The sequence below is a fragment of the Amblyomma mixtum genome, chromosome 3 (genome assembly GCF_055824585.1).
Source record: "Amblyomma mixtum isolate Tamu chromosome 3, ASM5582458v1, whole genome shotgun sequence".
Taxonomy (NCBI): Eukaryota; Metazoa; Arthropoda; class Arachnida; order Ixodida; family Ixodidae; genus Amblyomma; species Amblyomma mixtum.
In genome coordinates, this window is record NC_143014.1 from 34,572,014 (window position 1) to 34,599,015 (window position 27,002).

Here is a 27,002-nt window from a genome sequence, read left to right on the forward strand (position 1 = left end):
AGAAAACAACCACATGATTCCTGATGTGCCTTATTTTTTTTTTTTTCAGTGCGTGACTATTCGCCACTGCCTTAACTGAATAACTACACTGTGGTTATTCGGGCCATTATGAAGGCCCAAATCAATGCAGCGAACGCGTGAGGGCTAGCGTGCTGCACATTTTTATTTTCGCTTTTCTTTCCTCGAAATCCAAATACGTGGAGATATCTCTGCCGAAGACTCATCTGGGGCGTATGCAGAGGTGCGGCCAAAATTTTACGGAGCGCGGTTCGGTGTTTGAAATTTTCTCACGCATTGCGTAGAGAAGCTACGAAGGCTTCTGAAGTTCAGTTCCGAGCGTACCAGCGGCATGTCCTTAATAATGTATGAAGTACTTCATAATTATCGCTAGGTAAGGGGTGAGAAGACCTATTTATTGCTAGGTAAGGGGTTAGAAGAGTTTGATTGGCTAAGCATGCTACGTATGACTATAACCGGGACTATATATTGCAAAAGAATCATGCTTGGCTGGGATGTACTAAAAGTGCAAGAAAATAATTGGTTTTCAAAACAAGTGCAGCACGCTGCACGGCTGCCGCACCAGCCAGCAAGAGAAGGAAAGAACCCCTCCTCCGGCGCTCCGCTGCTTTCCTCCCTGCCCACGAAAGCGGTCCACTGAGAGGCATGGGCACTTCGACGCACGCAAAACCAGCCGCTGCGCTCTCCTTCTATCCTTCATGTTTTCGACTGCCCGCCCACTTTGTCGGTATTCTACAGCGTTGGGCGGTTGAATGGCGTATTTAGTTCTTGTTAATCCTCAGTCCTGTCTTTCCTGTGTTGTACTCCGTCGCTTTTTAAGTGCAGATAAAATTCCGAGACATAATACTGTATTTTACAAATAACGTGGGCTGCCTTTCCCGGATCGATCAACTAACACGACATCATTACCTTTCACCGACGGCCGGCCACTCAGCCTCCCAAGCCGCTTCCTCGTCACATACCACCCACGCATGCCCTCTTTCCATCGCTCCTCCTCACCGGCCGCAGACGTCAATGCTTCCCTCCCCTGCTCCTCCGTCGCTGATGGGATGTGGGCTTTGCGTCGCGACGTCGGGACAGATCCACTGCCGTAGTGGTCTATATGGAACAGGCCATCGCTCGTAAGGTGGGGCACAGATCGGATGCAGAAATCCGCCCATAGAAAATAATGCGGGTAAACAACCAACAGTACAATTAGAAAAGAAACTGGGGGGTATACTTAAGCTCCGCCTTGTTGGGACTGGGAGTCCCACTGTTGTCACCACTGTTGGGACTTAGGCATCCGAGCCAGGAAACGGTCGAGGCGACGGTGAGTAAAAGGACGTTTATGTACAGTATGTACAAGGGCTTTTACATGATACAAGGGTCATGAGCACCACGGGCAGGCACACAGAAGGGCGGCCCCGGCGGCGAGCGTAGCTCCGGCGTGATGGCTCTTCTGCTGCCCGTCTGCTGCTCGGGTTCAGCGCGGCTCCGTTTTTATAGCCGCTGGTAACGGTTACGGCAGCCAGCCGTTCAAATCCTCCAATCACTGGCCACCGTTCAAATTGGACCAATGGTCGAGAGCCGGCGAGCGGCGGAGGAGTTCGCACCGACGGAGAGGAGGAGAGGAGGAAGGGTCCGTGTCGGCGCCGCGGTGTCGGGATGAGTCACGCTGCATATCGCGACTTGTCCGAGAAAGTCTGGGCCTGCTTTGAGCGTCGGCGAGCGCGCAGCGCTTGTTTCCAGGGGGGCCAGCCAGCGAAATGGGAGCTCCGGCACTACAGCCTTAAGCGTATGACGTTATGACGCGGTAGTGTTACTGGGTTCATGCTCATGTATGCGGAATTGGTCGTTCACTACTTTCATAAATTGCTAGGAATACTCATGCCACTCCTGGCGCAATGGTGCAGCGGTTGAGCGAAGCGCCACTGCCTTGCGATGGCAGGTGCTGCCACCGATGGGGACTTATGCGATTCAGGTTGCTTTTCCCTAGCAACCTCTCCCGACCAATCAGTAATTTAACTGCCATCTGCCACAGTGGACAGTTTGTTTACACTCCGGTTGGCGGGTTGTGATGAAGCTACAAGACCACGTGACCTAGGTGGCCCACCTATGTTGCCGGAGCGGCCGGCTGCTCCAGCCAATCCGGCTTCGAGGGTTCAAACGGCGGCCAGCGCGGACGCCGCCGACGCCGGGCAATTTTTTCGAGATGGGGTACTAACCACTAAGAATTTCATTCACAGCATCAACCTATCCAATGGAAGCGCGTCTATTTCACCTTCTTTTTTTCTGGTATCTATATACAGACTTGTGCGGAAGTGCCTCAGTATAGGCGTCAATGTCCTTTTTTTTTTATGGTACGCTGTGGCACCTATTGCTTTTGCTAATACCGCTGTGTCAAACAGCACAGAACACATCTGCGTTAAGAGTCATAACAAACAAAGAAAACATAAAATCCTGACAGAGTCCGTTTTAAGGCTGGAATTTCCCGCGGGACCAATTTACCACTTCTCCCCTCCCACGCCCAAACCACGAATTCGTCTCTGACACGCACGCTATCCCTTTGCAAGTCGCGGCCGCAGATTGCGCACAATGCCCGCTGCTCAGCGGGGCGCAGTATTTCACCGGTTTGGGGGCGCTGTTTGTTAACCTGAGGCTGACGACCGACGCGATGGCCCGTTCTTCGCCGTGCTGAAGACCTCCGCAAAACAGAGGCCCACAAATCAGCCACACCCTCGCCTACCCGCGGGCGCCGACACCGAGTCAGACGCACTAAGCTCGCGGGCGAGCACACTGGACGGCACAGAACCGATCTGTTAAATTTAGCCCCAGACTTTCGGCTGCCTTTCCCAAACTCGTCTAAACTGTGCTGTGCAGCGTTGCGAAGGAGGCTCCACCTCGTGGCATCTAACCAGCGCCAGAATAGGCTAAGGCTTTTACGCGAAAGACAGGTGGGCGTTAATCTGCAACAATTATGTCATATCAAATCACTGCAGTCACTGAAATGATAGCCAAATGCGGTGAGCTGCTATTACCAAGCGTTGTTCGTGAGTGCCCGCTCAGCGAAAGTTTCATCTCCGATCAGCTGTCGCTCGCTGTTGCGTCAAAACACTGCACGCTTCCCACTGAGGCACGTAGAACGAGCGGGCAACGCCTGCTTTTTTAACAGAAGCGTCCGCACGTTCCGCCAGAATGAATCGTCGCCTAGCGCTGGCCCGTCGGCAATAACGCTGAGTCCGCCCGCCGGCTGTCGGCGGCGGAAACACGTCGGCGTTGCTCAACGCGGGGAGCAGTGGCGGCGGAAGGAACGCGGTTGGAGGCGTCACGGCAACTTCCTACGGAAAAGCCGGTCCCGAATTGCTGGACAGGGGCCGGACGCGCGCCGCCGCAGAACAACATGTCTGACGCCGGCCGGCCGCTCCTCCGCGCCCCTCGAGGGCTCGTCGCGCGTGTAGGAACGAAGCGGCGAGCAATCACTGCGTGGGCTTGCATTACATCCGAGAACGCCGACGATCGCGGCCGAACTGATGGAGGAGGGTCGTCGCCCCTGTCAGGAAAGAAACAGGCAGTTGGCCTGGACTCTGAGCTGCCGCGCTTACATCCCGTCGCAGCCATCGATGCCTCGAAAAACGGTACAAAATTAATGAGAGAAAAGCATTTGCGTTTGCGTATCTCAGAGTCAAGCAGTGTAAAGCTCCCCTGTATATACGCAGCCCCTCTGATTTCGGGTAATATCCCTCACTATCTTATTATTACACCCCCAACAAATTTCCTAGAAATCGGCTTGAACCCGATTTCTACCTGAAAATAAGCCTTCCAAAGATGAAGACATCGTGTGGAAATTAGCGCCGATCTAGCGCCGATTCCAGAGGGGTTTTGTTTTGTCAACTGATTATTTTAAACCACTGTTAACGCTTTTTTATTGGCGACATTCTTTAATTCGAGGTCAAGTTCGGGAACTAAGTTTCGGAAGCGACAGGCCAGAACATAGGTACTGGTTGGCGTCAATGTACAAGTATTAAGCTTATACACCCACGCAAACAACGTGCTGCTCCAAGGCTGCTTTTCTGCATTTAAAATGATCGCTACATATCGTTGAACGAATGTTGTAGACAGACAGGCCTTGATGCGGACGGCGAAGTGCTGTGCAGTAGATAATAACGTACTCTGCGGAAAAATCGCAATAAATAAAAAAAAGAAACGCCTGATCTTGTTAAAGTCCTGCAGTGCGACTGGCCACTTGCATATTGTTTAGAAAATAATGTGTAAAATTGGAGCATTTTATATTCCGCGCAGAAATGAGCGCTTATAGCAAATTGGCTTCTGTTTGAAAATACGTCCCCGCGAAGTCCGTATTACCGAATGTTTTGCAGAATAACCTCCATTTTTACCCGGAATTCATCTGGAAACGTATCGTTCATTTATTACCCCCCCCCCTCCCCCTCTCTCCCGAATTCAGAAAAAATAAAACTCGAAAGTGAGGGGCCCTATGCGTACGCTGCAAAATTTGCCGCAGATAGGGTGCATACATTGTGAATTTCACTTGTTAACGCCGAGCTGTTGTTATCGGTTATTTTATAGTCAAACTTGTTTACTCGACAATTCTTAACAAAACCATTTTTGGACGAAATAAAGTTTATGAAAACAATTTTTGATACAATATAAGATTTCGCTACAACAATCAATATATCCCAAGATCTCCCGTTGGCAGGCTTGCATTTCTTGCTATTAACAGTTTTTCAATTCGTCAAAAGCGTTCCCCATTTGTTTTCAATGGCAGTCTTAACAGCTCGATGCGACCCGTGGGAAAGCATTAAAAGAGAGATTTTGCTATACATCGGAAGAATAGACCCTTGCATTCAATATTTCCATGACAGTAGCTTACAATTTTCCAATACTCAACATTTTTGTCGCAGAATATTGGGCACGCTATAAATCCCGTTCCGTGTTGATGCTGTACGCTGCCACTGCGGAGCTTACTAGCAGTGATTGCTTCCGTTGCCGTTAATGTTGCGATGACCATTACTTTTATTCCTCCGCGCTGATTCGTGTTTTTATGAATCGAAATGTGAGTCCTTTTTTTGTTGTTGTTGTTTCGTGCGACAATAATTACTCGGTTTAGTTACGTTTGCTATATTCTGGGTTGTGACATGAAAAACTAACGGGCGAAAAGCTACTCTCATACTGTGCGCTTTTTGTGCACCTAGCGTCGTTACTGAATCATAGCAAATAATTTAAGGGCTTGCAGAATCCAAACCAAACCCCCTTTTCTTTTCCATTATGCCATCATCGTGATTGTTTTCATTATTATTCGCATTTTTACATGTTCCGCATTCATTACTTCCAGGACAGGGATTAACAGTATTTCCCGAGGCGGTCTCATAACCTGGTCTGTGCACCGCGCTGTTTTCAAAGCCCTTTTCTTTCTTTGTCGCGGCTGAAGTAAAACCTCAGGACTCTTTGTGGCGAAACTGCGCACGCAGGCCCACGGTCTATAATGGCAACTGACCACCGGCGGGGACAGTTTCCTAATGTGCCGTGTCTTCGCCGCCATTGTTCTGACTTTACCCGTTCATATATTGCCTGAACTCACACGCGTTGTCTCTTGCCTCGTTCTTTCTCCACAGACTGAAAAATGCAAACTAGAGACTAATGGAGGAGAGAACTTTCGTTTCGACTAGTTTTAGACGGCGCGTTTATTGTCCCATCGACAGAAGCAAATTGTCTTTCAGCTTGTACAATCCTCCTGCAGACGCCTTAGGTAAGCAGTGAACAGAAAAGCGGGATTCGAGACTTTTTTTACCCTTTGTCCACTCCCTAGGTCATTTGTAAAAACGTACTGCGCTGCCGACAAAATGACTTTCTCGTTTCTTCAAATATCTGCCATCCGCGTGTGTCAGGAATCGGCTGAACTTCCCTCTCTTGATTTGATTTTCGATTTTTTTTTCTCTGTGTTAAAATTAAGCTCTTTCTGAAATTTTCTTTCTATGCATGAGCTCAGCGCATCCGAGAAAAATCGCCTAGAAATGTACACTGAGGCTATTTCTAACTACTATCTTGTTTGCTCGTGTTTTTAGAGCCGTGTTTGCGGGATACACGAATCGCTGAGAAAACGCTGCTTCCGTGAAGCCTTGGCGTAAGGCCCGAAATTAGCAAGCAGTCCGCCATGTTCACGCACTAAAGCGCGCGCTGCGCATTTTGATTTCAGGTTATACATAACGTCTGCGTCAAAAGTCACCTTTTTCGAGAATTGCGCGGTCCGTAAAATTTTGGCGCCGGTTGTACATTGCGAAATACTTTTCACGGTCTCGGCAGAGTGTTAGTGATCTCATGGGCATTTCTTCATGCCTTTACTACCTTTCTTTTCAGGACCTTCCGGCGCGTTTATATCTATCTAAGTGCACACCCCCCTCACAGCTGTCGGGATAGACGTGCGGTATATTTGAAATACCAGACTCAGAAAAATCATAGGCCCCATTCTGACGTGCAACCAATACATATGCATGAAGACGGTCCCAAGTACTTCGCGATCGGCTGAGTGTCTCTCTGAGTGTCACTCGTGCCAAGTGGCAGCAGGCAGCTTCCAGAATTCTAGACTCTGAGCCGTCGCTTCGCCTTTCATCCGCCCGCAAGCCCACGAAAACCCTTCTTAGATATTTGATGTAAACAGGCCTCTTGTACCTGCCGGCTTTTTTGCTGCAGTTCATGGATTTTCCACATTCTGCTCTTTATCTTTGAAATTTCTTTGCCTCCTGCGCCCCGCGCGTAGGGCAGTGAAGAGGGAACGCGCACATGGTAATCCTCCTTGATTCGCCTTTCGTCTTCCCTCTGATCCGACATCCTCTCTGAATATTCCCTGCTTTCCGGTATAATTCTTGTCACCCTGCTGCTCTACTGGTCGATCGAACGCACTGCTTGAAATGCAAAAATAGCGTGTAGATGGGACAAGTGAAGCAAAGGACGAAGAGGGTGCGCGTTTTTGCCTGAAGTCGTTAGTCCTAGCGCTGTTTCTTGCTCTTAATGCGTAATATTGCACCAAACTCTCTATTTGTTCATGGTGCGGCTATGCAAAATTCTTAGCGCATGCTGAAAGTCAGTGTTAGGTCCTAGCCAAATGCGAGACCAAGCCCAGTGCTCTGCTGCCGAAAAGACCCAAATGGCCGTCCTTCTAAGAGGCCAAAAATAGCGCGCAGTGAGGACAACTACGAAAACCTTCCTTCTAAAGTGCTATGAGGCAATTCCCCGAAGCTCCGAGAAAAGGCTAGGAATAATCAATGGTGGCATTCAGCTGTAAACTTTGCGGCTTCGAGGCGTTCCTCGATAAATCAGGGCTTTCATCCCGAAATAACTGTCAGGCACACAAAGTTAAGCTCATTAAAGACTGTGCGAGGCAGCACTTACTTTGTGGAGGCTGGCCAAATCAACCCTGCGCGCAATTCGTTAGGCTTATCTCACTCAAACAAAAGGGCTCTCCCTCGTCGACACTGCGAATAATATTTGTTGTTTGTTTCTTTTTTTTGTTTGTTTGAGGCTGTTGAAAGTTCTATGCAAGCGAAATATGCAGAAAAACGAATTCATTTTCTTGACATGGAACCCGAAGCAGGAGTTTCTCTAACGAATCTCAAATCAATTGTCCTCGGCTAACCACGACCGTAAGCGACGCAAATTCGTTACCATTGCTCCGCTGCAGCACTAGTTTAGACTGCAACCATTTTAGTGCACATGACTCAACACGCTAAGAAAATAATGCACGTGACTAGATTCTATGACGGCAGCAAAAAAAAATACTGTAAAGCATTCAGAAACAGGTTCGTGCAATGCGCCTTATTTATTTGAAAATGGCGGAGCATTGTAACTTTCCGCGTTTGCGCCCGGTAGGCGGCATAAGGCCAAAGCCCTGTCAGTGCGGTATTTCTTACTTGCCCAACCATCCTCGTATACAGTGGGATTTTTTTTAACCTTTACAGGTTTTTATTTTAACAACTAGGGGAGAAACGTCTGTGTGGTCTGTTGAGCTGCACTGAACAGCAGGGGTGACATTATGTACCTCATATGGATCAATAATTACGTTCATATAGATCAACAATTGCGTTAACTTATCCTGTCATCTGGGAACTGCTTTCCAAGTAGAACTGTCTAGACTGTCGAAAAAGTTAACCGTTGGCTGGTAGCCTCACATCACATTCATTTCATTTCGCGGAAAGGACAGGACAAAAGAAAGAACACGAAAAAAAAACAACAAAGCGTCAATGCTCGTGTTCTTTATTTGTGTTTTTTTTGTTGCTGTGTCGTTTGCGCTAAATGAAATGAATATGATATCCAGACTGTCTCCTTTCAACGACTGTATTAGTGAGTAAATGTAGCACGCGCATTATTATGTCGAACTCCACCAGAAGCTTGTGCGTTTCGTAGAAGCCCCCAGCTGATAAGAGCATCACGACACACATTTGCCGTGCTATTCTTTTTAATTTAATCTTCGAAAGGACGTTGCACAATTTTCATGCTCTTTTTAAATGTATTGACCAGCGGTTAACGAATGGCCGCCATCATGGGTGCACTGTGAAATGAGGAAATAATTTTTTAATGTATTTTGTTTACATCTGTTCCCATGTGCCTATCTCCGGCCCTGTACCTCCACCCGCGGTAGGTACGGCACGCACACGTTGAAGTGTTTTAAAAATACGTCGGCTTTAAAATCGCGTTCCATACTTCCACGTTCTGTTGTAGGATGTACTCTGCTTTTGTTGGCGAAGGGCCGACCTCATAGGCGCAATGTAAAATCAGAAAACTACTTTCAAAACTTTTGTCTGCATGCATTCCAGGGAGACGTAACCCCAGCTGTGACCCCACTCTGCGACAACAGCGCAATCGCATCTCGCTTACGTCACAGATCGGTGTTGGTCAGAGCTCTTTGATTTTACCAGTTGCGAAGCTTCCCATGGGTGCGTGTATAAAAAAAAAGTGGTAGGGTTTTAAGGTAGTAAAACCGAGCAGACGTGCGAAAGCATGTGTTTTGGCTGGTTGACTCATAGTTTTTCTTGACTAGGTCGTCGGCACGTCTGGCGACGATATTATTTTGATAGTTGCATTAGTGTATGAAGGCGACGACGTGTAATGCGCAGCACAAGATTGCGTTGCAGTTTAATACGAGGCGGGATTAGCTGCGGCGATAGCATAGTGCTCTCGTTCACAGGCCAGCGAAGCTGATCTGTGCGCGCCTCCTCGAGTTATAGCTGGCAAAATAGAGGAATTCTATAATATTAACGAGAAGGTGGCAGCTGTCTTAACAAGGCTTAATAAAAAGTACAGGCTGACGTTGGTGCAGGCCTACGCGCTTACATCTAGCCATGACAACCAGATCGTTGAAAGCATCTATGAAGACGTGGCATTGGTAATGGGCGAAGTAAAAACATTAGTACACTGTAGTGATGTGTGACTTCAGTGCCAAGGTTGGAAAGAAGCAGGCTGGAGACCAGGCAATAGGCGACTATGGCATAGGACCCAGGAATAGCAGGGGGGAGTTATTAGTAAAGTCCACAGAGAAATAATTTACGAGTCATGAATACCTTCTTCCCGAAACGGGAGAACCGGACGCGGACGTGGAAAGCCCCAATGGTGAGTATAAAAATGAAATAGACTTCATACTATGCGGTCACCCTGGCACCGTGCAGGATGTGGAGGTCCTTGGAAAGGTCCGTTGTAGGGACCACAGAATGGTAAGGTCTCAAATTAGCCTAGACTTGAAGAGGGAACGGAGGAAACTATCGAAACGGAAGGAAATTAACGAGTTAGCGGTAAGAGGGAAAGTAGAGGAATTCAGGATATCGCTCCGGAACAGATATTCGGCTTTAACTGAGGACGATGAACTTAATGTTAAAGCAGTAAGCGATAATCTCTCAGCTATCATTACGCAGTGCGCAGTAAAAGTAGGCGGTAGGATGGTTGGACAGGATACCGGCAAGGCCTCTCTGGAGACGAAATACATGATTAAGAAACGCCACAGCATGAAAGCATCAAACTCAGCAGACAAAATAGAGCTGGCAGCGCTATCAAAGTTAATCAATAAGCGCAAGGTAACAAATATAAGGAAACCTGATGATTCCCTGATTGGTCGCGAGATGTCACGTGACCTTGTGACGCCATCACAACCTGCCCACTAGACTGCAAGCCAATTGTCTACCGTGGTAGGTGGCAGATTTTTTTTTTAATTGCGGAACTGTGCCCTTCGGCATAAGAGAGTCATATGCATACATATTCAAACCTATGCCGGCTATAAATGTCAACAAAGCCCGGTGTTGGGCCTCATGGGTCTCAATTCGAGTGTCTGGTGGTCGGTTGAGGTGGTAAGCCTGGTAAGCCGGGCGCATCGCTTAATTAACCGCTGCGCCACTGCGCCAGTAGTGATATGACGACTCCCCGCGAACTGTTGATGCGATTGAGATCTTGACGCCGTCAACACCAAGTGACCACCGGTCGACCTATCATAGGGCACCGCCAAATTTGAAAATCTGAGGACCCCAAAAATTTGGAAGTTGGCCGACCCCCCAAAAATTTCAGAGGACACCTAAAATTTTGTAACCAGGCCTATCCCAGAAATTGGATTGAGGTGGATTAGTTGATTGAGATTATTAGCATATTCCCAAATGATAATCCAATGGAAGGTACTCGAACATTCTAGAAGGTGATGACTCATGTGTACCATATAAGGGCAATGGAACCGGTTCCAACCAGAGTTTTGGCAGGAAGATCGCAAGAAGAACACTAGAAACTCATTGTAGACACTGTAGCCGGCAACCCAACTGTTATGATCTGAAAGCCCTGGGTGTTGGTTTACCCAACGTGTTCAGTTGTATCTATTCGTGCAGAAATTGACACGTTAAAGCAGCGCTACTAATGAAGACGTCTTGGCATGTTCTAATCTTGCCTTGCGAGTAATAATCCAACTAGAATTTGTAAAAACTACAATTTGTTGCGCCCTAAAGTCTACACTAAAACCAGGAATCTTTTTTTTTTCACGGTATTATGTTTATAGAATTCAGCACCCTCATGCGTTAAAACAGCTCCGTCATCTGGGACTTCCTATAATAGCTTCAAGAATACTTTTGCAAACTTGTAATTATATTGTGGTTTATTTTTCTTTGTCTCCCCTTTTAAATGAACACGTTGTAATCACTGTGTAGTGTTATTTCACGTTTTTTATGTATTTATAAACAGCCATTGCATTGTTAAACCGCCGTTATGTATTGTTAAAATTATTCACCTAACCTAACAGTTTTCAAGCTGTTAGTATACGTATAGCTGGATGCCAGCCAGCCTATCATCTATTTCCAATAACGTAAGCACAGAAACTGATCAATTAGACTATGGAAAAACAGAAAATAGCGTAACAAGAAGGCGGTTACAAGCACCTTTCGCGGTGTTGGACAACAGAAGGTGACGAAGGAATGTGGAAGAGAAACACAAAAAGAAGGTCTCGCTCTACTAGAAAAACCTTTCAATAATGATTTATTTTGTCGGGCTTCACTTCTTATATCTCATGCTCATAATCATAATCATGCTTATATATCATGCTCATAATCCGATTATTCATGCAGTACCAACTAGTCCGACAACGTACCTTACACCAGCAACTGGTTCCGCTCCGAGAGCGCAACGTCCGTGCACTGGACACGTTAACGACGCGCTAAGGTCTAAGCAACTTCCTTTTGCTTACTGATGCACAGCGCAAACTTGAGCCGATGCTGTCTGGGGCCATGCGCAACGGTTGCAACGCGCAGTCCTAAACGCTACACCACAGCCAAAAATGTCACGTGGCAAGGCAGCGTTGCACGTACGGTCCTGACGAATGAAAGAGAGAGCAGCGCTAAAGGCACGAGAACGAACGAACACATATCACAGCAGAAGCGCTAGAAACGTTCCTTGGTGCTGTTTATGCCTTTGGCCCAGTTTTCCCTCCTTGATCAGGATGGACGAAAGTGTCAACCGCAGTCGTGTCCCGGCCCCATCGCAGATCCTGCGAGGCCATTCGGCGCCCATCAACGCCATGGCGGTGGACGCGGAAGGCACCTACGTGTTCACAGGCGGCGGCGACGGCGTCATCCGAAGCTGGCACGTTCGCAGCGGCGAGTGCCAGCACGTTCTCACCGGACACCAGGGGCCCATCGTCTGCTTGCTCGTGAGTGGGTGTGGTGCGACGCGCATCGCTGATAATTAGATGCCTCGGTGCCAGAGCATCCTCACAGTCCTCATCTGTACATGCTTACGATTGTCCAGGAAATAGTCGTACATTACACGTGACGAGCATGCAGAACAAAGCACCTGTAGTTTCCATGTAATTGTGGGCGCTTGTTACTCGCAGCGAACAAGTTTTGCCAGCATACGTGGGAGTTTTATGCCGATCAACCACCATTTAAGGAGACGGCACATCGCCATCTACGGTGCTTACCGGCAGACCCGCTCGAAATTTTAATTTTGGAATGTTCCTCTGCTTTTTTTTTTCTTGTCGCATTCCGTCGCGACAGCACTGCATTGTTGCTAAAATACCCCATGCGCTCGTGATCAGTGGCGCCTCTGATAGCAAGGAGTTCTAGTGCCGTGGTAGATAAATATGAAAATCTCAGGTGGTTCGTGATACCTATATGTATAGTTTGGCTGTATGAGGCCAATGTAGTCAGTGCACTGCGCATAGGAGCCCAGAGTTTAGTACAGTGCAATGCATGCTGTCGTTCGAAGCCGCCGGCAGACCGTGTAACACATCCGCTCTGATTGCGTACATTACAGCTCTCTCACGGAAAGTTTCTTTACCGACTAAGTTTATCGCATAAGGCAGCTTGACCTGTAGACCAGAAAATAAAAATAGAACGGCGTCAACACTACTTCGTCACAAAAAAAGTTTCAGACAAACTCCTTTCCATCCTAACCGAACTCTTTCGTAAGACTGCTCCCCACCGTGAATGTGGCGCCGGTGTTGAAAACGTGCTCGTTTACGGTAAATTTTCATCGTGATCATCAGGCATTAAGACTGAGGGGTAAGTGGGTCACGGCCGTCGCGCTTCAATGCTAAGCTGTTCCACGTTCCGCCTGCGTCTGTATATGAGCTGTTTTCACGCCTCTTGCTTTGAGTCCCGGTGCCTGCCTTTGATGCCGCACAATAAACATGAAAGACTGCAAGGGGCAATCCATTACTAATGGATTACTAATCCATTACTATGTGGGAACTGCAGCGCGGTCTGAGACAGGACCGCTTCGCTAACTCGGACCACAACTGTTGCCGCGAAGAAAAACACACCGAGGAATAGCCTGGAGGCGAAGGTGTTTAGTGGGGGACTCCCCAAACCGACGATCACCTCGGTAGCACTGGCGGCAGGCAGACGAGGAAAACAAATGGAGTGGCGTCAACTTGACAGCTGCGGCTCTAAGCGTGGCCCAGACCCGTCCGCCTGCATCGCCGTTGCTTCGTCGTCTCCCTCGCACCAAGCAAACTCAAAGAAGAGAAAGGGGAGGGTGTGTTCCTTCGCCTCCGCTGGCAGCCGCTTTCCGAAGAAGGCCTTGGGGGAAGCGCAGTTGCGGTGGGCCACAAGAGAGCCGCCTCCCGCGAGCGAGAAAAAAACGGATTCCCACAACTAATGAAGACGACTTAATGAGGCTTAATGATTTATTAAATATAAGCAAAACTAGTCACATTCCCATTTAAAAAAACACGCTAGCCATCCGTGTAAGTATGGAATTAATGACATTACTTTAAGCATAAACAGGGAATTGAAATATCTGGGCGTCTTCATTACATCTGACTTTTAGTGGAATAAACATGTTAACTGCATTAGAAATACGGCAGAATCAGTTCTTGAGGTTTTACGGCGGAATTTAAGTCGTTTGCCAAGTACCTTAAAAACACAGCAGTATTTTAGTCATGTGCGAACAGTACTTGAATATGAATGCGTTTGTTGGGGCCCACATATATACATCCGAGCTTATAAGGAAATCAGAAAAAGCTCAGACTAATGCAGTCAGACATTTGTTCTAGGAAATTATCGCGGGAAACTTGGGTTTTCCAGAAAGCAAACTGAGACTTATATGGCAAAGGCTAAAGGACCGTAGAGCAAATTCCAGATTAAAATTCTTCCACAGCATTTATTTTTCTAGAATATATGCACAAACTGTCAAAAAAATATATTCAGGCACCAACCTATACATCGAAGCAGCCACAACATTGTTTGAATTTCAGGGAATTTTCTAGTAAGAGTAACACCTTTCGTTATTCCTTTTTTGTTCACATTGTCCGATGGAGCAGTTTGTCATGTGACATTGTATGCAACGAATTAAATTATTATATTTCCATGCGCTGAATTAACTGTTCATACCCATATTTAACCACTATAGCCCCCTCTTGCTGCAATGCCCTACCTGGCGATGCAGGTAACGAATAAACAAATAAGAAATGAATAAAATGCTTTCTCTGATTACCAGGCTGTTGTCATTGAAAAACAAAGAAGTAGTTAAGTGTGAACTATTCGCACTAGGCCGCCAACTATCACACTCCGAGAAAATGATGAGAAATGGTTTGAAGTCAGTGGCCAAGTAAAGAATGATGTAAGACTGTTGGGAACCCGTGCGGACTCCTTAATCACCGCGAGGCGGACAAGACGAGTAGGCGGCATTTTTAGAGCGAAGTTCGTGACGTAATGACTGGGTGTAGATTAGTGGCACGCTTCCTGTACTGTGGTTCACGGTCTTGGTTGCCAATTTGACCGGCCGCGTTTCCAGCCGATCTGATGTCCTGATTTCTGCGCGTGCTGAGCAAGTGGGCCTGATACGATATCCACATTTTTGACGTCACGCTGGTGCTCCTTGGGTAAAGCTATACAGCTTTACTTTAAATACTTGCATGTTTATTTCCCGTCACAATTATTGCAAATAAAATCACCACCGCTAAAATTTATGTTCGCAAAAGTGAACACCCACATGAAACAGAATGAACATTTGACCAGCACTGTTCCCTCTTCGAGTTATTGATCGATTCGCTGTCGCCCTACCAAAAGCTTGCCGTCCAGGTTAGCTCAATTGGTAGAGCGACTGTTCCGGTGAAACGGTGGTCCCGGGTTCGAACCCCGGACCAGGACTAATTTTTCTTTAACTACGAAGTTTCTGAGAAAGCTGTGCAGCTTTCCTTTGCAGCCGTATGGCTGCGCTCAGGTGGACGTCAATGAGTAATTACTCCCTTATTACAAATCTACTCCACCTTGGGGGAAACATTTTACCAAAAAAAAGATGTATATATATATATATATATATATATATATATATATATATATATATATATATATATATATATATATATATATATATATATATATATTCTGTTGACATACCTACTCAGTAGCATGCAGTTGTAAGGCAACGCGTACACTAGGTTCTCCTTTGTTCGCTAAGAAGCAATGAGGTTTTGCGACCTATGGGTTGCGTGCTCTCATCGCAATCTAAAGGTCCTTGGTTCAATTTCTCGCACCTTTGGGAGAAATTATTTCTTCGCTGATGAAGTTATTGGGGGCTTTCTCGACCACTTTTCCTGGACATCGACAACAACGCAGGGTTTCGCTGGTAATGGACAGTTTAAGGCTTTCGTTTTAACAATGTACGTTTGCAAAAATTCCAGGCATCTGCGGAAGACCAACCGGGGCAAAAAAAAGTAAACTCCACGGTCTTTTATCCAAGTTACATAATACTAGCATCTTCTTCATCGCAGAACCTTTTCGGCGGTCGTGTGGAGTACATACATTACTGTGGCGGGTAGTTCGCCTCGGAACATGCGTGCACAAACTGTTTAAAATGCCAGGTAGTGCATCAATTCTGCCGTGAACAATCATGTACAGGAAAGCATCGTCACGACAGCGCCCAGGGGATCTTAGTACTTTCGACGACAGTGCTTCGACTAGCAACCCACTTAATGGAACTTTCGTGTACCTAGGAGCTGTGCTGTTAACTGCGATGCAATTATCCGTTGTTACCGTGGTGACTGCTCGTAGGTCCTGAATATTTCGCCATTCTAAAGGCCCACTGAAGAACAAGAAAGGAAGCCACTCCTGTTAGAGGCATCATGCAGTCGAGATTCAGCACTTGACAGCAAAAAAAAAAAAAAGAAAATGCCATACCTTCCTGAGCTTTACAGTTTTTGATCGACTTATGTAAGCAAATTATTCAGGGTTTTACATATTTTTCAATCTGGAGATCGACGGACTTCAGTTTTCTGAATTTACCGATGAATTCGAAAAAATGAGAAAAGGGCATCCCGTTATCACGAACTTCAATTTTTATTTTAATGAGAAAGGGGTTCGGCATTAAGAATTTTTGGCAGCCGGTGGTAAATACAGGAATCTGGTTTAATTGTGAGCCAGTGTTGCTTAGCAAAGCGTATAAGCCAGGAGAAGTCAGCGTAGAAATTCTGTGCCAAAACGCTGTTAACCACCGAGCTGTTTTCGGCACATAATTTGTGAACAGACAATCGAAAAATGTCATTACTATCACCAAGTAATCAAAGAAATACCATATATGAAATACGATACTTCTCCAGCAAAAAAACTTCAGGTCACTGTAGTTCGCGTCGTGCTCGGAGAGGGTGAGGGCGACCATTTAAGCCGCACCATGTCCGTTTCCTCGTGAAATGTGCATTCTTAATTTTTTTTCTTGTTTCAAGGTTCTGTCTCGTTTTTATCATCAGCTCATTGCGACTTTGTATGTGACTGCTATTTGCTTGTTCTGCTCATGCTTTTCAATATAATGGTCCTTTTTTTTTTTACTTATTGTCTACGGGAGGTTTGAATATGATCACACTGGCAAACCTTTCTGCAGTTATCTCGGTAGGAGATTTCGTAGCGCTTGAATTAAGTGATTTTTACATTTATGGTTCTGCCTGTACCACTACATTCATTCATGTAGAATGCAGGTGCAGTTCTATATCTCAATCCTCCAGAGAATACCTGCCCGCCTGAAACTGAGCCCTTGCTTTCCAAAGTCTTATGCAAACGCTGCCTGTTTTTTTGTTTTTTTGACCGCTTGTTTGCTGTTTCACATCTGACAGCTTGAAAAGATTAAACCTGTTTTTTTTTTTTCTGTCTCCCTTGATTGCTGCAGAGTTGTTTGATTCTTGAAGCTACTATAGCGCACCATAAGAAAGGAAAGAAAATAAAACTTATTTGAGACCCTCGTGATCAGTTCAGTTCCCATTTGTTGTAAAAAAAAGGAAAATGGTTTATGATTAAAGGTTAATGGTTAATGGTTAGTGGATTTTCCCGTTCCACATCCCTGTGGTCTATCAGGTAGTGGAGTGCTCCGGACTAATTTAAACCTCACTTATTTATTTAATGTACACGGCATTCTCAACGCATAGGCGCTTTTGCACTGGGCCTCCTTCAAAATGTGTGCGCTATTCGTTATCGCAGGTGTAGCGCTCCACTGCATACGTACAAAATGCCCGAATTACGCTGATTCTCATGTGCCATTTTTCTCTTTTGTCTCCCTAGATCGATGTTGGCGTTCATTTATCAATAAACGCAATGAATGCATGCTCCTTCACTAGGTGATATCATTGTAGGCTGCTGTCCGGATATTTTTATTATACCTCGCCGCCCTTTTGTAGGCGAGTGACTGTTGAGAGAGAAAGGGAGAGAATGAAAGAGAAAAAGAAAAGAGAAAAGGGAGGAGAAGGCGCTGTCGCGTCTACTCTTAAGGAGAAGGTAAAGCGTCCTCCTAATGTTTTTTTTTTTTTTTTAATCTGCGCGCAGGCGCACAGCAAGATGCTCTACTCGGGAAGCTCGGACAACACGGCTCGCGCCTGGGTCATGGAGTTCGGCGAGTGCACCCGCGTCTACCGGGGCCACCAGCACACCGTCGACTGCCTCTGCTACCACGACCGAATGTGTAGGTATCCTCCTCTGCAGCCCCTGGGGGTGCATGAGGCCTGGAAGCGCTTTCTCGGTGCGAATAAACTTGCGAATAGATGCTTTCTGGTCAAGCAATAATGGACACAAACAAGATTCGATCTTCTGGTGTTCAGAGATGGGAATGAAGCATGTGGTGCACCTTTTATTAATCACTCCAAGTACTAAGCACTATTACTATTTTCACCCGACATCTAACCATTATTGCAAGAAAGATGCTGCACCTTGGTCACACTGCCGCAGTGCGTTGCATATATTTTATAAATCAAATGACAATATGTTGGTCCCAGTGGTATGGCGGTACTAGTTACATAGATTGCTGGGAAGTTAACAAAATGCTTTTTTGGACTTATGAGAAAACCCTTATGCATATTTGTTTTCTTTATCGCGTTCAATATTTTTTGTCTTAATACCCTAAAAGTTCGCTGCAGTTTATCCGGTCCTGGCACACGCGATACCTGCAATAAGTTCTTCAATCTACTTATTTTTTTGCTCAGTTACTAAAATTACGTGAAAGCATGCTCTGGCCACTGGCACGCGACTGCAGCAGCGCTGATTTCAGTGAAAAACTAGAGCTTGAAGATCTTGCTATAAACTAAGCAGTAAGATTAGCGACAGTGGTTGAACAGCGAACTGAGAAAAAACTCTCCGTAGTCACCGCACCAGGCTTTCCTCCTTTCCCCAGTGTAACGCGTAATGCTGAGTGGTGTGACATTGACTCTGCCGTTGTACCACCTACGTTTCGCTCTTTGACTAAACTATGACAGTTTTCGATGTAAAAAAAGAAATTCTCCGCAGGTCGCTTAAAATTTGACAGCTAAATGTGACGAAAAGACCTCACAACCTTTAGCCCCTTGGCAGGCGGTAGCCCCGCGCGTGAGCTACCATGACATCCACTATTTGGGGCCAGTAATGATATGTGCGCATAGAAGTATTCAGCAATGGTCGCCTAATGTATATATCCTACTTGCATTCAGCCCTCCAGAAACCTTGTATAACATCTCATTATGTAGCTACACCACATTGCGATCTTTTTTCTATATCTATATATTTCTTGGAAGCGATAAAATGCAGTTACTGACCAAGTAATAATTTAAAAAATGGTATTGACATTTCGGAGCCCCCGCGAGCTGCTTTTTCAATTTTATCGTTTCTATTATTATGCTTAGACCACACCAAAATTTCGTGAAAGTCTCGATTATTATATATCTCCTGCAGAAAGCTTCGCTGTTACGCCTGTTAAAATAGGAACAAGGAAAAATCAATACTTGCCCGTATACATACTGAACATAGATGGTGCAAAAACTGAGACTTCCGCTCGAGTTTAATTAATGCGCCACATGCCCTGTCCTTGCGCCCTCGCAATGGGCGGCTTCGTGTGAAAGGTTTCGTTTTTAATCCGTAAGAGACACCCAGCATGCTTCGATTTTTGCAACGCTTCGTATTGACAGAAGAAAAAAAAACTGTTCCCGAGATTGCAAGCAAGTAACGTCGAAAAAAACAGCGCATCCTTTTTTTTAAACCGCTCTAAGAAGCACGCCACGGGTGACACATTGTTCCCACCTCCCATAATTCTTTGTCTGGAGTAGACCTGATGAAAGCGCCTGTTTTAGGCTGTCACTCCATATTCAACGCCTTTAGCTGTGTCTTCAAGAGGGATTAATTGCTCTCAGACCTTTTGAAATTTCCCATCCCCTTGGTCACGCAATACGGGCCATCGGGCTGTCGCACTATGAGTGAAATATGCATATTTCTGCAAAGTATGACGTACAACTAACCAGAGCTATACGGGTTTCGCGAATGTGCGTATTTTTTTTTTTCATATTCACTTTTGTTTCATTTACTCGGACCTGTGAACCATTCTTATGCAAGTTACTCCTCCAACATGGAAAGACAAAAAGAAATAAGAGTAGGAGAATAAACCTTAAAGAATGCTTCCTCCACGTGCTGCTTCATTTTGCTGTTAAAGCAGGCGCTGCATAATTAGGGACAGGGGAAAAGGAGAACGAGCGGGGGGGGGGGGGGGGGGGGGTCGCTTTTTGCTTCTGTTGTTTTGTCACACCTAATATTTCTCCCGCGTGTGGTCTCTCTGGCTCATAAATTCCGCGCAAAATGAAAACACCCAAGAAGCTGCAAAACATGCTCCCTCGAAGTGCCCTTTTATCGAGTGGCTGTCATCTAATTAATTAGTGGAAAGAAAATGTTCAAAAATTTCTCATTTTCTTTGCGTTCGCTTACGTTCACACACTTTGCAGTGGTCTTCGCCCTTTTAGAAGGCAGTTTAGAAGACAGTCGCTTCTAAACTCGTGAGCTCTCCGCGCTTGACCGGCTTCGGCGGGCCGTGGACGGACGGCAGATGAATGGCCGACAAATTGCATTGTGGCGGGTCTCGTGTTACAGAAGGATGTCGAAGCTGATGGGTTTTTGCTCACGGGCCTGCGTTCGAGTGTCCTGCAGCTCGTGTGTAACGTTCCTGCAGCTTCATTTCTATGGTTGCTCGGAGCATTGCACGGGAAGGCGAGAGGCAACAAAACTGGTCATAGGACCCTTCAGGTGGGATGGTAGGCAAAATTGACCAAGAATTTTTTTTTATTTTGCTCTTAAAAACGCCAGGATTCCGAAAGAATTTGTCCTCCAAACAACGTTCTTGTATGAGCATTGGAAAGTGTCTTGAAATAGTTCCAGCCACAGCTATTCACTGTGTAAAGGAAGCGTGAGTTGAGACAAGATGCGTTTGCGTCGTTCTTTTGTTTCGAAATAAAGATAAATTCCCCTAAAGCCTCTCTTCCTTTCATAAATTAGACAAAACATACTGGGAAAAAAAGATTATATGTTTATATAGTTGCATTTTTGGTGAACTAGCGCTGTTTGTTGGTGTTGAACCACCGTCAGTTGTTTTGCTAGTCGTGCAGCCTACACTTGAGTTTAGAAAACCTGGTGGCTGCTTGCTACTGTCTGAATGCGTTGCATAGACAGTAATGCCTCGTTGCTGTTCTAATAGTCGAGAGAAGCGCACGTTTTGACCAAACCAGTGTGCAACGCAACATGTATGTCGTAACGTGATGCTTAAACACATGGAGTACAACCTGATATCGAGGGCATACTTACGTGGCTCTGCCAAATGGAAGAAGAGGTAGAAGATGAAGGAATGTGCCAGGAACGGCTTTATAAACCACTTTAAACAAATGACGCTGAAGGCTAGGCACAAGGCACATTTCAGGATTGATACCGCGTGACCAATTTTTAAACAGCAGTTCCTTAAAAAGCAGCTTTTGTGCATTTAATGAACACTTTCACGTCAACCTTGAGAAAAAATTCAAATGAAACTTTAAACACTTATAAATGCACACGTTTTCCACCTACTTAACTAGTAAAATCAGAACACCACTGCATATTTTTAAAATAAATAATTATATCACTGAAGACGGTATAACAGATTTAATGCCAAAAATTCACATTTGTTTTTCGCAAAATAAATAATCATGCGCAGTTGTTCTTGTTCAGTCAATACTAAACGCATTTAAGAGTACTGATGTAAATTTTTTTGTGATTCTGATGGCAACAGCTATTTTGTAAATGTACCTTCCTCACAGCTCCTGACAAAGGATATTTATTTTTTCTTGAACTTAAATTGGCTTAATGTTTCTCAATTAAACTTAGTGTACTTCACGAAAATTTACAAACTTTAGATAAAACATTCAGGGAACAGAAGCTGAGAAACATAAAAAAAAACACATTCACACCTCGCGAAGTATCATCCCTCCTTAACGGTTAACGAATCGATAGTGCAGTCAATGCTCGGCAAGCACGCGCACACCGGTCATACAAAAGCAGCTCCATGTTTTACTCTTGATACCAAAGAGGTTGTAAAGGGCCGGTTTCAAACCCATTCTTATGTACTCTGGGCGGCTTTTCCCCACTACAGTCGCCGAGCTGGTTGTCACATGTTTTAGCATGAACTGTTTCGGGGCCCTGTCAATCGCTTTTCAGCCAAACTCTAGCCCAGTATCGCGCTTGCTGCATATTCCCAGAGGTTGGGAAAGTTTGCGCCGAGTCTCGAAAAGCTCGCTTTGTCTCGCCCGCGGTCGGCCGCCGGCCTTCGAGGGAAGTCGCTCAGTCTCGCATATCATCCAAGTCCTAGCACAGCCTTGTCCATTACGCTGTGTCGACTTCCGTCGAGTGATAGAACAAAGGAAACTATGCACGGACGAGGTCAGCCGGGAAGAGAACCCTCGATCCTGTGAGTTTCAACGCCTTCCCGGTACCGGCAAGCCATGAGCCAATATTTTTTTCTTTTCTGCATGAAAAAAATAAATGCCCGTTTTACATGCGCGAACGCACGTTGCAGACAACAAATCTTCTGAGCAAAAACTGGTCCGTCAAAGAATGAACCTTTCGGGAGGTGCGCGTGCCCCGTACACATGTTACTCGTCACCACATACTGCTCTCGACAGAGAGAACGTGGTGTCTCTGAAAGGCTGTATATATCATGCAGATATTAGACAGACCGTCTACCTAGTCAGCATAATGTTGGCATATGAAACTCGGGAGGTTTCCTCTCACGACAGGAAGCAAATACTCTGCGATGCAGTGCCGATGTACCTTTCAGGGCTCCATGGAGAACGCTACAGAAGGGCGCAACATGACGCAAAACGTAGTATTCGTCAATAGTTTCAGGCTGATCACACAGACGGCAGTTCACATACCATCACAATAGCATCTCTTTCGCATGCAGCAACATGTTCACTCGTAAGGTCGATTTCTCTTGAAAATGATGTTTCTGCGGAAATCTGAATGCACTCCCGCTGGACCCGCAGCCAGTAGAGATAGGAACTGGACGCTCTAAGATTTTCTGAGCTCCATGCCTTTTTTCCTTGCGCAGTGTACACAGGCTCCGGAGACAAGGTTGCCCGCATGTTCGAGGCCAAATCAGGCACCTTGAAACGGTCCTTCCGAGGACACGAGCACGGCGTTGTCTGCATTGAGGTGGGTGCACGACTTCTACTCTGCCCCGTTTAGCCGCGTGCATACCGCGCCACCCGTGCTGGGGATGAGCAGTGAGGTCGCGACATTCCCTGCCCTGCAAGTTCGAGGTAGTTTTTATGGAAGAGCAGAACGTTGTTTTCGTGGCAGCACATGGCAGAGAGGTAGATGGTTTCAGCTCAGTGCCACTCATAAACGTCTCGACCACACACCGGAGCAAATCGCTTTCGCTAGGGATATGAAAGCGGCGCATGCTGGCGGCATGAAAAGGTGTTAAAGACCGGTCGCGCCGAGAAGATGCGCTTTGCAAATACCTAAAAGAAGCCCCGCCCACAAGAGCGTGGTTTTTTGCTTGTGCTGAAAGCTATACTTTTGTAATGTGCCCTCTACTTTGACAGTGATGTTCCAGGCAATGAGCTCACTAATCAGCGTTCTGACCTCTTCAGACTTAGGGTTACCTCCCACTGCTCTATCCTTCTGTTTTGCATGTAATTTTCATTATAATCAAATAGGGAAGGAAAGGAAGTTATCCTAGTAAAAAGCGTTGTTGGCTAGTTAGTGCAATAACGTTGATGGAAAAAACAGCCAAAAAACAGACGAACACAGGAAAACGAGAAGAAGTTAGGGAAGAGACTGGACTACCAACTATTTATTCGACGGAAAGGGGCTCAGATATATACAGGACACTCGGTCATATGATCATCACTCAATCGCCAACTTATCAATCAACCGTCAAGGCACAGACAAGACCTGAGATTTCAAAGCCCGTGTGCACCTGCTTTCATCAAAGATTGTCACAACGCACTGTGCCTAATCCCAGCGAAAAAATCTTAGCAAAAGAAGTGTCACAAACATCATAGCAAAAGCAGAGTCAAGATTTCATAGCAAAAGCAGAGTCATTATAAGTCTTTGGAAAAGGAAACCGGGTCTAATTTGGCCCTTCACTGCAAAAAGTGCAAATGTGAACCAGGGCTTGGTGGTATCAGGATTCTAGGCAGGAGTGGCGATAAGGTGGCGTGTGAGGTACTCGAGGCCTTCCATATTTCAAAGAAAGGTGATGCTTGCTCCAGTGACTCTTCTGTTGCACTGCGAAGGAAAGAACTTGCCTTCATAGAATCCTTTCTTTAATCAGCACTCGATAGATAGCAGCTACAGCTGAAGTGAAGTTTAGTGCCGCCTGTTCTTTTCTGTTAGTTGTTGCTTAGGGGCTGCAGGGTTCTTTGCTGTTTATTGTTTCATGTTGCTGTTTTTATGGTTTTCTAACTTTTATTGTTTCGACTCTGCTTTTGCTAAGAAATCTTGACTTTCCTTTTGCTATGATGTTTGTGACTATGATTTTGCTAAGATTTTTTCGCTGGGATTAGGCACAGTGCTTTGTGACAATCTTTGATGAAAGCAGGTGCACACGGGCTTTGTAATCTCAGGTCTTGTCTGTGCCTTGACGGTTGATTGATAAGTTGGCGAGTGAGTGATGATCATGTGACCGAGTGCCCTGGATATATTTGAGCCCCTTTCTGTCGAATAAACAGTTGGTAGCCTAGCCTCTTTCCTAACTTCTTCCCGCTGAGGCATGCCACAATGCCGACACACCCTTCCTACATCGCGCAGCACGTTACGTTGTCCCATTACAGTTGGCACCCAATAAGAGCTTGTAAGTTTTGAGGCAATTTTTTGTAGTTTCTGTTAGCGTCCAGAACTATGGTGTAAAAAATTCCAAATCGTTGAGTTAAAACATCTATCACTCCGAAACGCTCTGCAAGGAGAATAACAGAAAAAAAAAGATGGGTTTACTTCTCGTTCAAAACACGAGGACTTGTAGCCTGGCTTTAAGCTTGAATACATTTCCACTCTTAGCTGTAGACACGGCAGTGCAGTAAGTGTAAGTTTAGCACTCCATGGCTTCCAAAATAGCAATTTACTTCCGCAATGACATATTTCATTTGTGCCGGCGATAGTGTTCATACACTTATCCTCCTTTTTCTACCGTGCAGAAGCTGAACTGTTCGTTTCCAATGCTTACGCAATGCTTTGAGTTTCCGTTCGTGCTGCGTAACTTATTTTCGCATGTGTTTGAGTAAGAATGCGTTAAGGTGATGGAGAAGAGTCTACAATTTTTTTTTCTTCACAAGATTCGGTTAAATTCCACGGCAATTACCTTTTCGTGCATTGTTTCTTAAATAGCTGAAATCCTCATTTCCTCGTCCCACTCGCGCACAAATACTGCAGCATAGAGGAGCAGCGCCCATGTGTTTACCCATGAATGAAAGTCCCTGTCGTAGCGCCTTGAGCTAATACGCACCATCTGTACAGCAGGCGATTGAAAATCTTACTTTTTGTGCAGTGCGTTATATCGAGAAAGAGCCTACGCTGAAGGATATGACTGAGTCCCTCTCGCTCGACATCCACCCTTCAGGAGCCTCACTGCTTGCTTGAACAGCTGTAGGTTGCTACGCTTGCGCCAACACTAGATTTTTTGAAATGAAGATTGAAACGAGACGCCATGTCTGTTTCTTTTTTTTTGCTTTTCAGATTTAAAATATTATCTACATTGTGAATTGCTTAAAGGCACGTTCAATAAATAGTATTCAAAGGCAATTCAATGGGCGACTTCTCTAAGAACTCGAGGTGATAAACCAGTCTAAACCGGTAAGAACCAGTACCAGTATGCCAGAACAATCATTCAGATCAATATGGGCAGCAATGAAAGGATTTCTGCCAGGCTAATTGCGGTGAGCAACTAACGTCATTCCGTACAAAGTCATTCGCGCTTCAAGCTGACAGATGAAAGCGATGTAGATACGACGCAGAGGTGTTTGGTTCCTCTCCTACCCCCTTTTTTTTCTGCATGGCTCCCGCCGTCACATTCTGGTGCCGAAGCGTGGTTCGCCGTACAGTTAAACCCAAAATGTCATCCTAGCCGTAAAATGCCGGGCTTTAGCTTATTTTAGGTATGAATGGCAACAAAGATCAGCTTGACGTTCACCTAGCTACTACCTTCGTCAAGGAAAAGCAGACACGCTAGCTGGTTTCTTGCCGTCACCATTCCGTTCATATGTGCACTGATCTGCGTACTAGGCCTTTGTAGTTATGTGCAGTAGCGTGCGATCGTAGCTGCGCCTGCTCTAACAACTGATTGGCACAGAAGAGGAAGCATCAGCTGGCGTAGCCGAACCTTCAAAACTCTTCGTGCGTTAGGTCCGTGATAGGTCAGGGCCTGACTATCGTAGGTCAAGCAATCACGACTGCTGAAGTAGCGGCCATGAGCCAGTCACGAGCTCTTCGGACGAGTGAGATATCTGAAAAATCGGCTCCTGATTCGCAGGCACCGACTGTAGCTCCAACTTCGTTACACAAAATTGCGAGACAAAGTATGCAATGCGGAACATGTGCAACTCCTTCTTTACGAAAATACGCATTGACTTCAGGCTAAATGTAAATGGGACCTCATTGAACGTGCGCGAAGAATAGGAAACAGGTATCTTTTCTGAGGGTCGCGTGATTCAGCGCCCGTCAAAAGGGCTTTCAACTCCGCCACCTTTGCGCCACACACCTGCTTGCGATTGATTTCAATTTTCGAGAGATTATGATATAGCGCGGACAAAAAAGGACGGTTGGCTGTTAGAACGTGAGACTACTTCTGCAAGCGTACACTGATCAGTACGTGTACACCCGTGAAGCGTGAGTATCTGCATGCTTTCAGTTTTAGTGCGAAAAGCGATACTTCACTAGCAAAGCTGAAAAACCCGGGGTATGTGGAAAGCCTCACCCTTTGACATTTGACGGAGCGCTAGTGGTAGGGGCCTTGTGCAGCAGCTCCCTCAACGCCCGGAACCGGCACCCCCCTCCCCGCGCGCATGCCTTTGAGGTGGTGTTGCCTCAAGTGCTTTCGCATGTCCTGCCCGGTTGAACTACGGCAAAACCCTACGATTTTTGTGACGCTGCGCTAATCAGTGTAGACGCACTAAACGGTGAACTGTGCTAAGACGAACAGATAGTTGCTACTGGAAACTGATCTGGTCAGGCTCCTCGTTGTGGAAATTAAGAACTTCTTGTTGGGCGAGTTGGTGCATACTGTTGTAGGTACGA

General features: G+C 45.9%; 1 protein-coding gene across 1 annotated transcript in view; it reads left to right on the plus strand.

Moving 5' to 3' along the window:
• LOC149349631 (uncharacterized) overlaps positions 1–27,002 on the plus strand; it is a 76,090-nt gene that overhangs the window by 38,808 nt on the left and 10,280 nt on the right. The window contains exons 5-7 of the mRNA XM_089576806.1: positions 12,011–12,175; positions 17,778–17,913; positions 22,816–22,919. Of these exons, the coding sequence (XP_089432932.1) occupies positions 12,011–12,175; positions 17,778–17,913; positions 22,816–22,919 (405 nt within the window). The remainder of the gene's footprint in view (positions 1–12,010; positions 12,176–17,777; positions 17,914–22,815; positions 22,920–27,002) is intronic.